The 14,678-nt window shown below is 36.8% G+C and overlaps 2 protein-coding genes across 3 annotated transcripts in view; both read left to right on the forward strand.

The window, feature by feature from the left end:
- Window positions 1-306: 306 nt before the first annotated feature.
- Window positions 307-11,898, forward strand: sars1 (seryl-tRNA synthetase 1). The gene is made up of 11 exons (XM_081386100.1): window positions 307-553; window positions 2,229-2,299; window positions 2,391-2,471; window positions 4,688-4,846; window positions 5,905-6,048; window positions 6,299-6,454; window positions 8,524-8,745; window positions 8,963-9,092; window positions 9,241-9,398; window positions 9,503-9,632; window positions 10,859-11,898. The coding sequence occupies exons 1-11, from the start codon at window positions 418-420 to the stop codon at window positions 11,014-11,016; spliced, it is 1,545 nt and encodes a 514-aa protein (XP_081242226.1). The 5' UTR covers window positions 307-417; the 3' UTR covers window positions 11,017-11,898.
- Window positions 11,899-12,404: 506 nt separating this feature from the next.
- The window catches only part of chchd6a (coiled-coil-helix-coiled-coil-helix domain containing 6a), a 76,186-nt gene continuing 73,912 nt past the window's right edge, over window positions 12,405-14,678 (forward strand). Inside the window, exons 1-4 of one of the 2 annotated variants that reach the window (XM_081386308.1) lie at window positions 12,405-12,605; window positions 12,701-12,812; window positions 13,441-13,513; window positions 13,650-13,722. In XM_081386308.1, the coding sequence (XP_081242434.1) occupies window positions 12,729-12,812; window positions 13,441-13,513; window positions 13,650-13,722 (230 nt within the window). In that variant the 5' untranslated portion in view covers window positions 12,405-12,605; window positions 12,701-12,728. The remainder of the gene's footprint in view (window positions 12,606-12,700; window positions 12,813-13,440; window positions 13,514-13,649; window positions 13,723-14,678) is intronic. The other variant, XM_081386307.1, reaches the window with a different exon arrangement.

Here is a 14,678-nt window from a genome sequence, read left to right on the forward strand (position 1 = left end):
TTGAAATGTTTAATGTAGACTTACCAATTCAAGCCTCTCGATGAAAAGTAGCCTGTGTTGCTGCTGGTAACCTGTAAACTGTAATAAATTTAGACCACCAAGAAGAAGAAGAAAAAAATCCCAGTTGGGAATAAAATATCAATAATGACTTAGAAAGGTTATATTAAATTAATAAATGCAGTAAACAGAATCCAGGAATGTTGGCTCATCATGAATATGAATTTGCTTACGCGTGACTGCGTCGATTTAAAGTAATTAATATTAATTAGCTCAGTAGTATGATTCTGTACTTCGCCAGAGCAGAGTAATGAATATTCAAAGCAGCAAGCTCTCTAGCGCCTCCCCTCCATATCTCTCCATACTTTCCATTTTCCTTTCCTTCATTCATCCGCACTGCACACCGCGTCCACAGGCATCATGGTGCTCGATTTAGACCTGTTTCGCACCGACAAAGGCGGCGATCCTGAAATCGTGCGGGAAACCCAGAGGAAACGGTTCAAGGATGTGTCTCTGGTGGATAAACTTGTCCAGGCGGATACAGAATGGAGGAAATGTGAGTATCGGCTAACGCTACAGCTAACGAAACACATGGCAGCCTGTGAATGAGAACAGATTGTGACACGTATAACATATCTGTTTATACAGTTTAAGATAGGAAACAAACACTGACTGTGCTATAACACATAATAAAGTTAATATAAAATGCGTGGAAACGTCCAGAAACTGCATTACCGGTGTACTGGAGTAGCATGTAGCATTTACGCTAATACTTAACCCGTCTGTTATAGTGTGATTAACATTGTTTACTTCAGTTAATAAAACGTGTTTCTGTTATTTAGCCTAATATATGTTTATACCAGGTGTTATTCGGGGATGAGAGGTATGAGAATGTATTGGTTAAACCTGTCGCAGCATCACCCGGCTGTATCTGATGCAATCTCAGTGTCAGAGGGAATTTAACAGAGGACGAGGAGGAGCTGCTGACTGTCAGTGCTGTTGTGTGCCAGACTGTTCTTTCATCATGTTCTTGCCTATGCAACTAAAGTGAAAATATTAGGAATGACAGTTTGACAATTTAATTCCCTATTCCTTTAAATCCATCCAAAAGTCTCACTATTAATATTTGGTGTGGTCACCATATGCATCAGGACTAAGGACTTTAAAGGTTGCTTTAAAGTCACCATGAAATAAAAATGGGCAATTCTTATTTTCTTTATTGCAGTATTTATTACAAATTATTTATCCGTGCACATTATCATTGTTTCAAAATTAATCTGCTCTCTCCTAATCTTTAAATAAAATAAATTCCCCTCCCACTTGCAGCGACATCTCTTCTCTTCTCCGATGATGCGTTTACTGCCGTGAGGGCGGGACAACCTGTCACTCACATGAGATCGACCAATAGCAAACCACAACCATCCAAGGATTCAATCAATTCCCGATGAACAAAATCAAGAACATAAAAAAAACAAAATCAACCCTACATTTTCTCTTGTCGAGAAGCCGTTTCACTCGTATACACGTCACAGTAAGGAAGAAAATACTATCGAAACTTCAGTCTCATGCCGACTTAAAGGAATAGTTCACCCAAAAATGGAAATGATCCTATAATTTACTCACCTTCAAGCCTATCTAGGTGTATATGACTTTCTTTTTTCAGCCGAACACAGTCATATTAAATAATATCCGGGCTTTTCCCAGCTTTGTAATGACATTGAATAGCGCCTGAGTTATTGAAGCTCCAAAAAACGCATCCATCCATCATACAAGTAATCCATACAACTCCAGTAGGGTAATAAATGCGTAAAATAACGTATGGATTAATTTTATGATGGATGGATGCGCTTTTTGGAGCTTCAAAACTCAATATTTAATGCCATTACAAAGCTGAGAAGAGCCAGGATATTATTTAATAAAAACTCTGATTGTGTTCAGCTGAAAGAAGAAAGTCATATACACTAAGGATGGCTTGATGTTGAATTAATAAATGGGAATTATTCCTTTAAACATAAATAACATAGGAACAAGTAATGCATCAATGAATTGCTTCATTCTAGATAACAATTGTTATTATGCTTTTGGATGATTCCCTTTACAGCAGGCAAGAACATGTCCGGACAAAATCAAAATAAAGAAATATTTTGACAAAATGAAATGAATACTTTAGTGAATTTATAATTTTGTGACATTATTTTATGTTAGAAATATTTCTTTTTTTATGCCTCCAGGTCGCTTCACGGCGGATAACCTAAACAAGGCCAAGAATCTGTGCAGCAAAGCCATCGGTGAAAAGATGAAGGTACGTAAAGCAGCTGTCATATATTTGTTTTGATCTGTTATCATTCAGTAATAATAATATTCTGCTTGCTGGTCGTATAATGTTTTTGCAGAAGAAAGAGCCAGTTGGTGACGATGACACTCTTCCAGAAGAGGCTCAGAATCTGGAAGCCCTCGCTGGAGAAACATTATCAGTGAGTCAAGCAATAATTCACATAATTATTGTATAATAAGTGTATATACACTACCGTTCAAAAGTTTTTGATTTTTTTCATGTTTTCAAAAGCAGTCTCTTCTGCTCACCAAGGCTGCCATTATTTGATCCAAAATACAGCAAAAACTGTAATGAAATAAGTGAAATAAGTTTTTTACAATTTAAAATAACTGTTTTCTATTTGAATTATATGTTTTTGATGATATGATATATCATCATATTAGAATGATTTCTGAAGGATCATGTGACACTGAAGACTGGAGTTATGATGCTGAAAATTCAGCTTTGATCACAGGAATAAATTATATTTTAAAATATATTCAAATAGAATATATTTTAACTTTAAAAAAATATTTCACAATATTACTGTTTTTGCTGTATTTTGGGTCATATAAATGCAGCCTTGGTGAGCAGAAGAGACTTCTTTTTAAAACATGAGAAAATCTTATCGATCTAAAACTTGTGAACGGTAGTTTTATATAGTGTATATATTATACACTATCAGTCACAAGTTTTTAAAGTTTTTGAAAGAATTCTCTTATGCTCACCAAGGCTGAATATGTTTTATTGGTTTACATGTATTAATATATATTTTGTATATTATATGAATGTATTTTTTTTTAAATTGTAAATTATTCCTGTGTTGGCAACATATTTTGCTGCCTAATATTTTTTTGTAGTTTTTTTTTTACTGAAGTGTTGACATATATTAGGGTTGGGTACCGAACTCAGTACTTTTAATGGCACCGACCGAATTACATCAGTACTACCGAGTACCAATTCACATTAAAATAATCGGTGCCGAATTTCGGTACCTGAGAACGCATCTGGGCGCGAGAGTAAGACTATTTAAATACAAATCCTGCATGTTCTGCGTGTCTCTGTGTGTATGAATGACTCGCGGTTTCATTTACCACACACACTGAAGCACGCGTGACGCTCGCTGTGTTTTTCAGCCTCTGCAGTCTCAATGGCAGACAAGGCAGCTCTGGTATAATGTCAACAACACTTCTACAAATTACTTTCTTTACAGTTATTAAGGTAAACATGCCTAAATTACAAAAAAAAAAGGTACCGTTGGGTACCAGCACCGAATTTAAGGTACCGGTTAGGGCTGGGCGATTTTGCCTAAAAAAAAAATCTTCGATTTTTAAAGAAAAATTCGAGTTTCGATTCGATTTTCGATTTTTTTTTTCAATAAACTTAAAAAATGACTGCAGACATCAGATATTGTGTGAAAAGTGCAACTTTATTGCTATGACTGTCCTCAAGAGTTAAAATGCGTAGAATCCCAAAACAAAAAGTAAATGAGGCTCTGTCATTCAACAATTTCAAGCTTTAACCACTGATCTATATAGAATGACATTATATAGATCAGTGGCTTTAACCCAGGTTTAAGCAAAAGTGCAACAACTTCACAGTAGCTTAAATTTTCTGTTCAAGAAATCAGATAATTACAAATTTTGTAACATATAACATTACAATTAAAAAAATAAACTCTTCTCAGTATAGTGTGAACTGTGAATATAAAAAATGAAACATGCATGTGGCAGACATAGCCTGCTCAAAGAGTGAACAAATGTAAACTTTTATCTATAACAACAAAACACCTCGCTTTTCGACAGAATAAATTGGCAGCATGTCTGTGGCAATATAAAACGTGATCGCCTCTGTAATCGCTTTCCATCGCGCTCCGTTCTTATAAGGCACACAGTTTGTAAAGCTCTCAGGAAGTGTAATTTGCTTTTAGCAGGTGTGTTAGAGGAGCCGTTTTCGCTACGGAGCCGGCTGCACTTCTCCCATTCTTCGCGATATTTATTCCTCAGGTGCCATGTTGTTTTGATTGTGTTACGCGCTTCTTTTAGTATCTATGGTTACGCGGGTCGGGGGCCGGCTGGCTCATATCGCGCTATGGTAACGCACAAGGGCGAAACGCGGAAAAGTCCGAAAAAACTATTGTGGCAAAAAAACTCGAGTTTGCAAAATAAAAATCGTTTTACACTACAAAACCGATAAATCGATTAAATCGATTTTTTGCCCAGCCCTAGTACCGGTTAAAATGTGAACGGTACCCAACCTTTATATATATATATATATATATATATATATATATATATATATATATATATATATACCCATTAAAAAATTATCCACAACCCATCTGTGATCATTAATTCTGCATTCTGTCTCTGGCAGCCCCTCACGGTGACTCAGATTAAGAAGGTGCGGTTACTGGTGGACGAGGCTGTGCAGAAGACAGACAGTGATCGTCTAAAGCTGGAGGCGGAGCGCTTTGAGTTCCTGAGAGAGATCGGAAACCTCCTGCATCCCTCTGTGCCCATCAGCAACGATGAGGTGAGTTTCAGGGTGTTTTTATATACACAGTACACTAGGCAGGTCCTCCAAACCAAATACATTGCCTGGCCAAAAAAATAATAATCACACACTCTATTTTGCTGGACTGCTTTTTGCTTTAATTACGACACACATTCGTCATGGCATCGTTTCTATAAACTCATGCTATGTAAAAACATTTATTTCCATCCAAAGTTGCATTAATTTCTCGCATAGATCTTGTTGCTTCGCAGCGTTATATCTTCTCCAGCACATCCCAAAGATTCTCAGTGGGTTTAAGGTCTGGACTCTAGTGGCCAATTCATGTGTGAATGTGTGTCTCATGCTCCCTGAACCACTCTTCACAATTTGATCCCGATGAATCCTGGCATGGTCATCTTGGAATATGCCCATGCATATTCAAAAAAATCGATTGATGGAAAAAACTAGTCATTCGGTGTGTTCATATAGTCAGCTGGCTATATTTTTATATATGGGCACATAACGTTTATTTTTGGCTATATGCGCACATAACGTTGCTGAACCTAGACCTGTCACCTGACCAACTGAAGTACGGTAGGCACTAGGCGTGATGGGTGCATCTTCATCCACCTCTCTTCTTACCCTGATGTGCCCATCACTCTGGAACAGGGTACATCTGGACTCATCAGACCACATTACCTTTTTCCATTGCACAAGAGTCCAATCTTTATGCTCCCTAGCTAATTGAAGCCTTTTTCCCCAGTTAGCCTCACTGATAAGTGGTTTTCTTAAGGTTACACAGCTGTTTACTCCCAATCCCGTAAATTCTCTTTGCATTGTGTGTTTAAATGCTCACTATTAAACATGAAAGTGTGTTCTACTGATTTGATTTCACCTAACGTTTAAGTGATCTCTGATAATGATCATTTAAAAAACATGTCCAAAAACATCACTGCAGTAATTAGGCTCTTTCCTATTTGCTTGGTTAAATCCAGGTGTTGACTTTTTTATTGGCCAGGCAGTGTATAATTTAGCATATGTTGTTGCTTAACTTATTCAACTGGAGACTAAGGCAAAACGTTGTTTCTCTTTCTCAGGATGCTGATAATAAGGTGGAACGCACCTGGGGTGACTGCACAGTGCAGAAGAAGTACTCTCACGTGGACCTGGTTGTCATGGTGGATGGATACGAAGGGGAAAAAGGAGCCATCGTGGCTGGAAGCAGAGGATACTTCCTAAAGGTTTGTTGCCCTTTAACCTAAAAATATTTTTTTTGTGGGTTGTCAAACTGTGCAAGGAAGGGAACTGAAGGACAACGGCATTGTTTTTGTGTAAACCACGTCTGAACATTTTAATACTGAGCATGTGGTAACCATTTTGCCTTGTTGCACAATATTTACCCCTGTTCTCATGTCAGTTCTTCAAAATAAACAAGCCAAAAAGCATTTGCCACCCATTTTTAAATTACATGTTGTATTATTTATATTTCAGGGGCCTTTAGTTTTCTTGGAGCAGGCTTTAATTAATTATGCACTGCGGATCCTGTACAGCAAGAACTACAACCTGCTGTACACACCCTTCTTCATGAGGAAAGAAGTCATGCAGGAGGTCGCTCAGCTCAGCCAGTTTGATGAGGAGCTCTATAAGGTTTGTCTTATATCAATTGTATATATATATATATATATCGTCGCTGCCCGATGAAACTCACGTATGTCCAAAACGGTTACTTTTCAGGAAGTGAAAAAAACAGCTAATTTCAAAATCAGTTGAACGTAGCGTTGTCATACTTGTTACGGCATCTTTAAATGTAACCATATTCTTGCCAGTGTAATGATATAATCGACATTTGACCAAAATCGAGTTTAAATGGACATACGTGCATATTTTACAGTAACGGTGGTCGATACGCGTTCTTCCAATCATTAATTAGAATGGCCAAGTCGCGTTTCATATTGACAGATGAATAGGCTACGCTCAGTTTATTAAATGGCCTACGTCTCAGTTTATTAAATACGCTCAGTTTATTAAATGTCTCTTGCAAACTATGAAGGGACAATGAATCAATACACTCATTGCTGACCCCAGGGCCGGCGCGTCCATATAGGTGAACTAGGCAATTGCCTAGAGCGGCACTTTTGTAAAGGCAAAATGTGTGCCAACCGGGAATGAACAATTCACAAAATAGGCTAGGCTATATGATCATATAATCATACATAATCAGAGAGTAGCCTTTTTCTTTTCGTTTTGAATTATTTAGTTAAAAGACTTTTCAAGCTTTGTGTATTTGATGTCTTTCTCATGTCTGTGTGAGGCATACACTGAGTTTCGTTAAGTTAGGATGAGATGAGCTCCAGTTAACGTGCAATGCAAGTGACCGCACGGGCGCCTCCATGATTATATTGTCTGCTATATATTTGCCTCTTATTTATTAAATCCACTCCAGGCAATTTATTAAAATTAAGATACAATTTATACAAAACGAAATTCACTTTAAAGAAAGGCTTTCTACAAAACCAGACTTAATGAAGTGGTCAAAATCATGTCTGATCCGTCTCAAATTGTGAATCCTATTACTCGTGCTGTTCACTTTTCATACTTTCAACAATATAGTAGACCTACAGACTCTATTTGTACAAATTGCTGCACATTCATTTAATTCTGAATTTTGCACACACAAGTTGAAAGGCTTCAAATCAAGTTCACGGATAATTGTGCTTGCATTTATTAATCATTATGATACTAAAATCATAACAAAGATTTTTCTTTAAAAAAAAAAAAAAAACAAGCTGCACCTTTTTTTTTACATTTCATCTTTCATTCCGAAATAGAATAATGAATGAACGAAAAAGTACACGGACCCAACATGTAGGCTATTAGCCTTTTTACCCGTTATCAGTCTAAATTAATCTCGTTTTTAATTTAACTTAATTTCGTTTTTCTTTATTTAAATTTCGTTTTTCTTTATTTAAATTTAGTTTTTTTCTTTATTTAATTTTAGTTTTTTCTTTCTTTAAATGTCATTTTTCTTTATTTAAATTTAATTTGTTCTTTTTTTAAATTTAGTTTTTTCATTTAAATTTTGTTTTTCTTTATTTAAAATTCGTTATTGTTTATTTAAATCTACCCTTTACTGTGTCAGTAATTTATTAGTCAGAAAAATATTAGACTACCTTAAAAGTATTGCTTGAGTTAACAGGCCCATGCGTTTACATCTCCACAATAAACAGTGACAATTAGCCTACTTCGTCTATTTACCGGTAAATAACAGTTGTAAATATATTGCGAATATATAATAAACTTAAACAGTTGTCAAAACAAACGTTTGCTGATACTTTACCTCACAGAGTTATTCGGCTATCCAATGCTGAGCTTCCAGAGACGCTTAGACTGCGCGATGCCTCCACTGGGCGGGAGATACGCGGCGTGATTGACAGCTTTGACACCAAATGGATATACGTGAAAATCAGATGACATGATTTCACAACTTTTCATTGGTCATTTAGATATGTGAAGCATACTGTATACGGAAATGAACCTGGACATTCTATCCGTCGAAAAATCTCAAAATCGGCAAAATGGACATACGCGGTTTTCATCGGACAGCGACGATATATATATAGTATATACATTAGTTGCACAAAAGTTGACATCATCATGCTAGAATCACTTAATACAACTAACAAAACTTGAGCATGTAATGTAATGTGTTTGTTTAGGTGATCGGGAAGGGGAGCGAGAAGTCTGACGACAGTTCAGTAGACGAAAAGTATTTGATAGCCACATCGGAGCAGCCAATAGCAGCTTTCCTGAGAGATGAATGGCTGAAGCCAGAGGATCTCCCCATCCGCTATGCCGGCTTCTCCACCTGCTTCAGACAGGAAGTGGGCTCTCACGGCAGAGACACGCGCGGGATCTTCAGGGTCCATCAGTTTGAGAAGGTCCGAGCAATTCTATTGTGAAAATAATGTGTGAACAGTGGAATATCAATTGTTAATTGCCTGTATTATTTCATAACAAGAAATAGACCTCTATCAAATTTTGCAAAGATCTTGAAGAAATTTCTGGTATTATTTAGAAGAATCCTGTTTAATATTAAATTGTTCAAGTATGAAATCACAACCTCTCTGAATACAAACTCTTTCCATTGCTTTCCAGATCGAGCAGTTTGTGTACGCCTCTCCTCATGACGGCAAGTCCTGGGAGATGTTTGATGAGATGATTGGAACAGCTGAAGAATTTTATCAGTCGTTAGGAATCCCTTACCGCATCGTCAACATTGTGTCGGGTTAGTTCACATTGTCCAGTTTTTCCATTGAGAGCTCCAATGGAACTAATAAACCACCATTTGTTGGAAAATCTTGAAAGTTTTTGTCAGATTCCTGTAAAAAAACAGTGGAAAAGCTTCAAATTAATTGTCTGCTTTTGTTTCACAGGTGCTTTGAACCACGCTGCTAGTAAAAAGCTGGATTTAGAGGCTTGGTTCCCAGGCTCCCAGGCTTTTAGAGAGCTTGTGTCATGCTCAAACTGCACAGATTACCAGGCTCGCCGTTTGCGTATTCGCTACGGTCAGACTAAGAAAATGATGGACAAGGTACAGTTCTACTCCACTGTTCTGAAGAAGGATGCTGGGTTATCTGTTATTACCATTTGAGGTCTGTTTGATTGACCATTGTGATTGTGTCTGTTTTCTTAAAGGCTGAGTTTGTGCACATGCTAAATGCCACCATGTGCGCGACCACTCGCGTTATGTGTGCTATCCTGGAGAACTTCCAGACAGAGGAAGGCATTATTGTTCCAGAACCTCTCAAGGCATTTATGCCTCCAGGTGAGCACCGCTGAGTATGGATCTGTTTACCTGGATAGGTTATAGAAAAGTCCACCTCAATCCTATTCTACATGCATGAAAAAGACTTGTTTTGGGATGCCATAACCTAGTCGTTAAAGATTAGGGTGGAAATCATCCGTATAACTGTCCTTCGGATGAGATGTTAAACCGAGGTCCTCTCTGTGGTCATTCAAAATTAAAAATCCCATCCTGGCCAAATTTGCCCCTTGGCCTCTGTCCATCATGGCCTCCTAATCATCCCCATATACTGATTGGCTTCATCATTGTCTCCTCTCTACCAGTAAGCTGATGTGTGGTGGGCGTTCTGGTGCAATATGGCTGCTAGGGATGGGCATTTCAAGCAAAAATAATATTCGAAGATTGCTGGGTATTATTAGATTATAATTTGAAAATCACACCCCTCCCGCATATGCACGTGACTCATCCCTAGTGGCTGCCGTCGCATCATCCAGGTGGATGCTGCACATTGGTGGTGGTTGAGGAGATTTTGAGTACCCAGAAAAGCGCTATATAAATATAACTTTAGAACTGATAAAGTAAACAAAAGAACTGATAAGAATGTAAATGTGTACCTTGAAAATGCAATCTAAGTCGCTTTGGATAAAAGCGTCTGCCAAATGCATAAATGTAAATGTAACGAATTATTATTATTATTATTATTAAATCGTATCTGATTCCTCTGAATAATTATTTGGGGAATTAACATGATGGTGACACTGTATGTTTTTGATTGACTATAAAGAACCAATTCACTACAAGGAATCAAGTCATTTTTTGGGAATCGGATAATACTGGTTGCATTGTATGTTTTTGTTTCCCAAAAAAAGAACAGATTCACAAGTAGGGGTGCAATGGATCGTAGTTGAGCCTTGTTCCTACGGACCAGGACCCACGGTTCGGCACACATGTTATTCACGGATTAATTGCCAAGTTGAACCATTATAGAGTAAAAGTATATAATTTGCACTTGTTTTATTCTTGACAATTTACACATTTAAGCGATTTCAAACCATTCAAGCGCTAGAAGAGGCGAAAGAGAACACTATTACACGCTGTTATCAGTTTTTCAATCAAAAGAACCGGATATGTGAGCTATAAGTGGACCTTTTAGATAGCTGTTCAATGTGTGTGGGTTACGTTTCCTCTGATAAGTAGTCACCAATTGTATCTCCAATCAATCTCAATATTATGGTTTCTTTACACAGATTTAACAGAAATGATCAAGTTTGTGAAGCCAGCCCCTATTGAACTGGAGGCAACCAAGAAGCAGAAGAAACAGCAGGAAGGAGGGAAGAAGAAGAAACAGGGCGGTGACGCTGATATAGAGAACAAAGTGGAGAACATGTCAGTCAATGACTCTTAAACACGCCTCCTCGCAATCCCAGCCAATCATAATGGTTCACAAGACCTCCATTTTCTGTATCCCATTCACAAACATTGTCCATTGAAGCTGTGACATGGTTTCGTCCCTGTCATGCCCCTGCCTCACTTTACTTTCTCTGGGACAGTCCTACAGTGGCGCTGTCTGTCTATAGGTGATGATGGGGTCATGTTTAATAATCTTAATTTAAATTATTCACAAATAATTTTCCTACAAAGGGGTCTTTGAAATCTTTAATTAAATGCATGATGTTGTGACAGACATTTAACCATTAGACCGAAATGCCTTGATGGTACTGTAATTACCTGAGGCATTGTATTATAATTCTGCTGTTGAATTAAAGGGAACATGCATGGTCATTACAGTTAGTACTGGGATTATTCTGCATCAGTGCCACATTGAAGGTGGGAGTTTTAGGAAATTCTTAATGAAAATCGGTTCTGGACAGACTCTTTCAATATCCTGTCTTACAATTCATATTTGCGCTATAATTATATTCAAGGAAGTTATTGATTACTGTGCACTTACTGTTCACATTGTCAAAAGTTAAAGTGAGCAGCGAGCAGCTTTCTATCATTTGCGTCTGTCTTTTGCTTCATAGAAACATTTCTTCTTGTGATTTGTCTGTTAAACAGGGAATGTTATTATATGTACAGTACTTGCTTAAGATGCCTTGTGTGAGGAGTATGATGGCATTTGAGGATAAATCAATACCTGAAAGAAAACATTGTCTCTGAATTATGTTTCGTGTTATGCTTTCTCTGAGTGCATGAATATTATGTTAAGGGTGTTAAATGTAAGAGGCTATTATTATCTCATTGCACACTTTTATTTGAAGCAACATAAAATTTAGGAAAACTGAGCAATTTATTGTGCAGGAATCATCCATTTAACTTACAATTTAACTCCGAATACAAGTAGCCAACTTTAATATTAGTCTTCTTATGTGGGTGTTTAGAAAGCTTATTTCATATGCCTAAAAATTTTTACTTTAAGTAGTTTACATTGTAATAATTCACCTATATAGAAAGACCATGCATAGTTGCTATCAAATGTAGAATTTAGCCAAACCCATTAGATCATGGAGTTCATTGTTTTTTTTGCCAAAATTATAAGAATCAAATGAGAAAACACTTTATTTTGTGTTAATCCAAATATTGTTTATGAAGGGTTTTGGGGAAATCTTACCCACTAAATGGTCACTGTAAACAGTTGGAGGTAATAAGAAAGGAGTATAGCCTACTAATTTAACCTCATGCAAGAAACCACTCCGTCCTGGACTTTTGGAAGTAATTTGATTCAACTGGAGCACAGTTTCAGTCATTAACTCAATGTTTAATGGATAACTGTGGGTTTCTTGTTTATTTTTTGTGAATTACACTTGTGAAATAAGTACACTAAAGCATCAAACCCCTCTAATGTTTATAAGGACTGAGTGAGTCTGATGGACTGCAACTCCCAGAAGCCCTTTCTCCAGTCGCCGATATATCCTGAGATTCCATTGGCTCATTGCAATGTCATTCGCCAATAGTGTTTCAGAATACTGCCTTACAATCTGCCACTTCCCAACGGTAAGATGTGAATCTGTCAAACATATTATCGGCGTGTTTACTCTATAATTTGTGTCATTCAGTTAAAGAATAAAATTGTTTATATTTTGTTAAAGATCCATTAACGAAGCTGTACATAAAGCGATGGGATCCGGAGAAAGCACGTCTAGGAGAGTTTCTTTCGGCCTAGATGAGGATGACAGGGTGAGGATTCTGCGTGGAGTGAAGGTAATCCAACAGCAGATATTTATTACCTTAAAGTCATTCTGGTTATGTACGATTATGGTTGGTATTGCGGGACTTTGTACCGCGAATTTGCAACAAGGTTAACCGAACGTCCTTCAATGAACGGGACGAGTTTGGGAAAACAGGCCACAATGTTGTTTCGGATGTCTGTCATTTCACAAATAAACAGTTAACGTTACATGAATATCTGCAGTCCGCATATGATTGTCAGCTCTGGCTAATGACAACCGAGTCTGAAACCGAGAAACTGTTTCCTGATTTGGAAGTTGTGTTGGACTGATCATAATAGGATATAAATGAGTGGTTGCATGATTAGGCAAGTTGGCGAAAACAAGTGTGTCTTTGTGTGTGTTATGTGCGAGTTCATTCAATGTCACTAGAAAAATGCTGAGAGTTATTATTCTTTATTAATGTTTACAAATCTGCAAGGATACCCAAGAACGAATGATTAAGCTTTATAAGTGACAAATTACAAAAAGTAGATCTATGTGTTGTCAATCTATAGATAAAAAAACCAGAACGATAATAGCCTAAATTATGAGTTATCAGTGACACCATTGCTTCATTTAACTTATGTTCATAAGTCATTTTTATGCATTTATGTTCTCAGCTGTCTGAAGACGTCCTACAGCGCATGAGGAATGCTGATCCAAGACCACCTGTCAGCAATAAAGAAAACCTAGGTATGACATAATATTTTCCATGTTCATACATTTTTGCAGTTTATATGCCTGTGTGCTTACAAGAAGCAATAAGTGAGATATTAAATTTGTAATGCATGTTAGCGATAATTATTTTAGTTTTTCTTTAACTTTGCAGGTGCTGACCCACAACCTCCAAAAACACAGACCAAGACGACCTTGCCTGATACTAAAGAGGAGCTCAGGAAGAGGTAATCTAAGGGATTTTTCAAATTGTGGTCCAGGGACCCCCAAGAGAGTGCTAGGTTGTCCTTTGAAAAGTTTAGAGGAAAACTTAAAAAAAAAAACTTAAAAATGAATAAATAATAAAAAGATAAAAAATAAATAAATAACAATTACATTAAAATATGCTTTAAATAAACAAAGTACTTTTTATTATTATTTATTATTAAAAAAAATACATCTCATTGTATAATTTTGTGAGTAGAAAAAATTAATTAATGTGTTATTAACTAAAAACAAAAACCTTAGGCCTGGTTTCACAGACAGGGCTTAGAATAAGCCAGGATTAGGCCTTAGTTAAATTTGAAAGCTGTTTAATTTAGAAAATTAAGTAGGCTAGCTGTTAAAAATGTGCCTTAAATCTTCATTACTGGTGTGCATCTGGAGACAAAACAATGGCAGTGACATATTTTAAGATATGTCAGTGCAAGTTGTTTTCAGTTAAAACAGCTCAAACATGCATTTTAGTCTGAGACTAGGTTTGAGCCTTGCCTGTGAAATTGGGCACTAATCTGTTAAAACTTGACTAGACTAAATATTTTCCAAATAACATTTTAAGATTGGTATAATGTATCAATTTAAATGAGTCTCTTTTTACATGAAAATATATTGCTGGCTTTTAAATTTTATGAGGATCATATTTGGTTGTCTGTCTGTGGCATGAAAAAGTTTGGCATCAATCAAGTTTTTAATGTTGTTTATATGCCTATGTGGTTTTAATATGCTTTAAGACAAACCATGGGCAAATTCATCAGTCAACACCATTGCTGAGTGTTTTCTCCTTAAAACTGCAGTGAACCAAAGACAGTTTAAAAACGCAGTTTGAAATCGCTGTTTCTGACGTCACAAACTACCTTGTTAACCAGTCACGTCAATGTGTGATCATCAACGAGTGGATCTCTGAGCTGGTGTGAGTGAGTGGGGG

Source organism: Scardinius erythrophthalmus, assembly GCF_964197995.2.
Source record: "Scardinius erythrophthalmus genome assembly, chromosome: 15".
NCBI lineage: Eukaryota > Metazoa > Chordata > Actinopteri > Cypriniformes > Leuciscidae > Scardinius > Scardinius erythrophthalmus.

What these genes read in the sequence shown, in the direction of transcription:
- sars1 (XM_081386100.1), top strand. Translation starts at nt 418, where the DNA reads ATGGTGCTCGATTTAGACCTGTTTCGCACCGACAAAGGCGGCGATCCT. An exon ending in TCGCTGGAGAAACATTATCA is followed by an intron (nt 2,472 to 4,687) that starts GTGAGTCAAGCA and finishes TGTCTCTGGCAG; the next exon opens with CCCCTCACGGTGACTCAGAT. An exon ending in GCAGAGGATACTTCCTAAAG is followed by an intron (nt 6,049 to 6,298) that starts GTTTGTTGCCCT and finishes TTTATATTTCAG; the next exon opens with GGGCCTTTAGTTTTCTTGGA.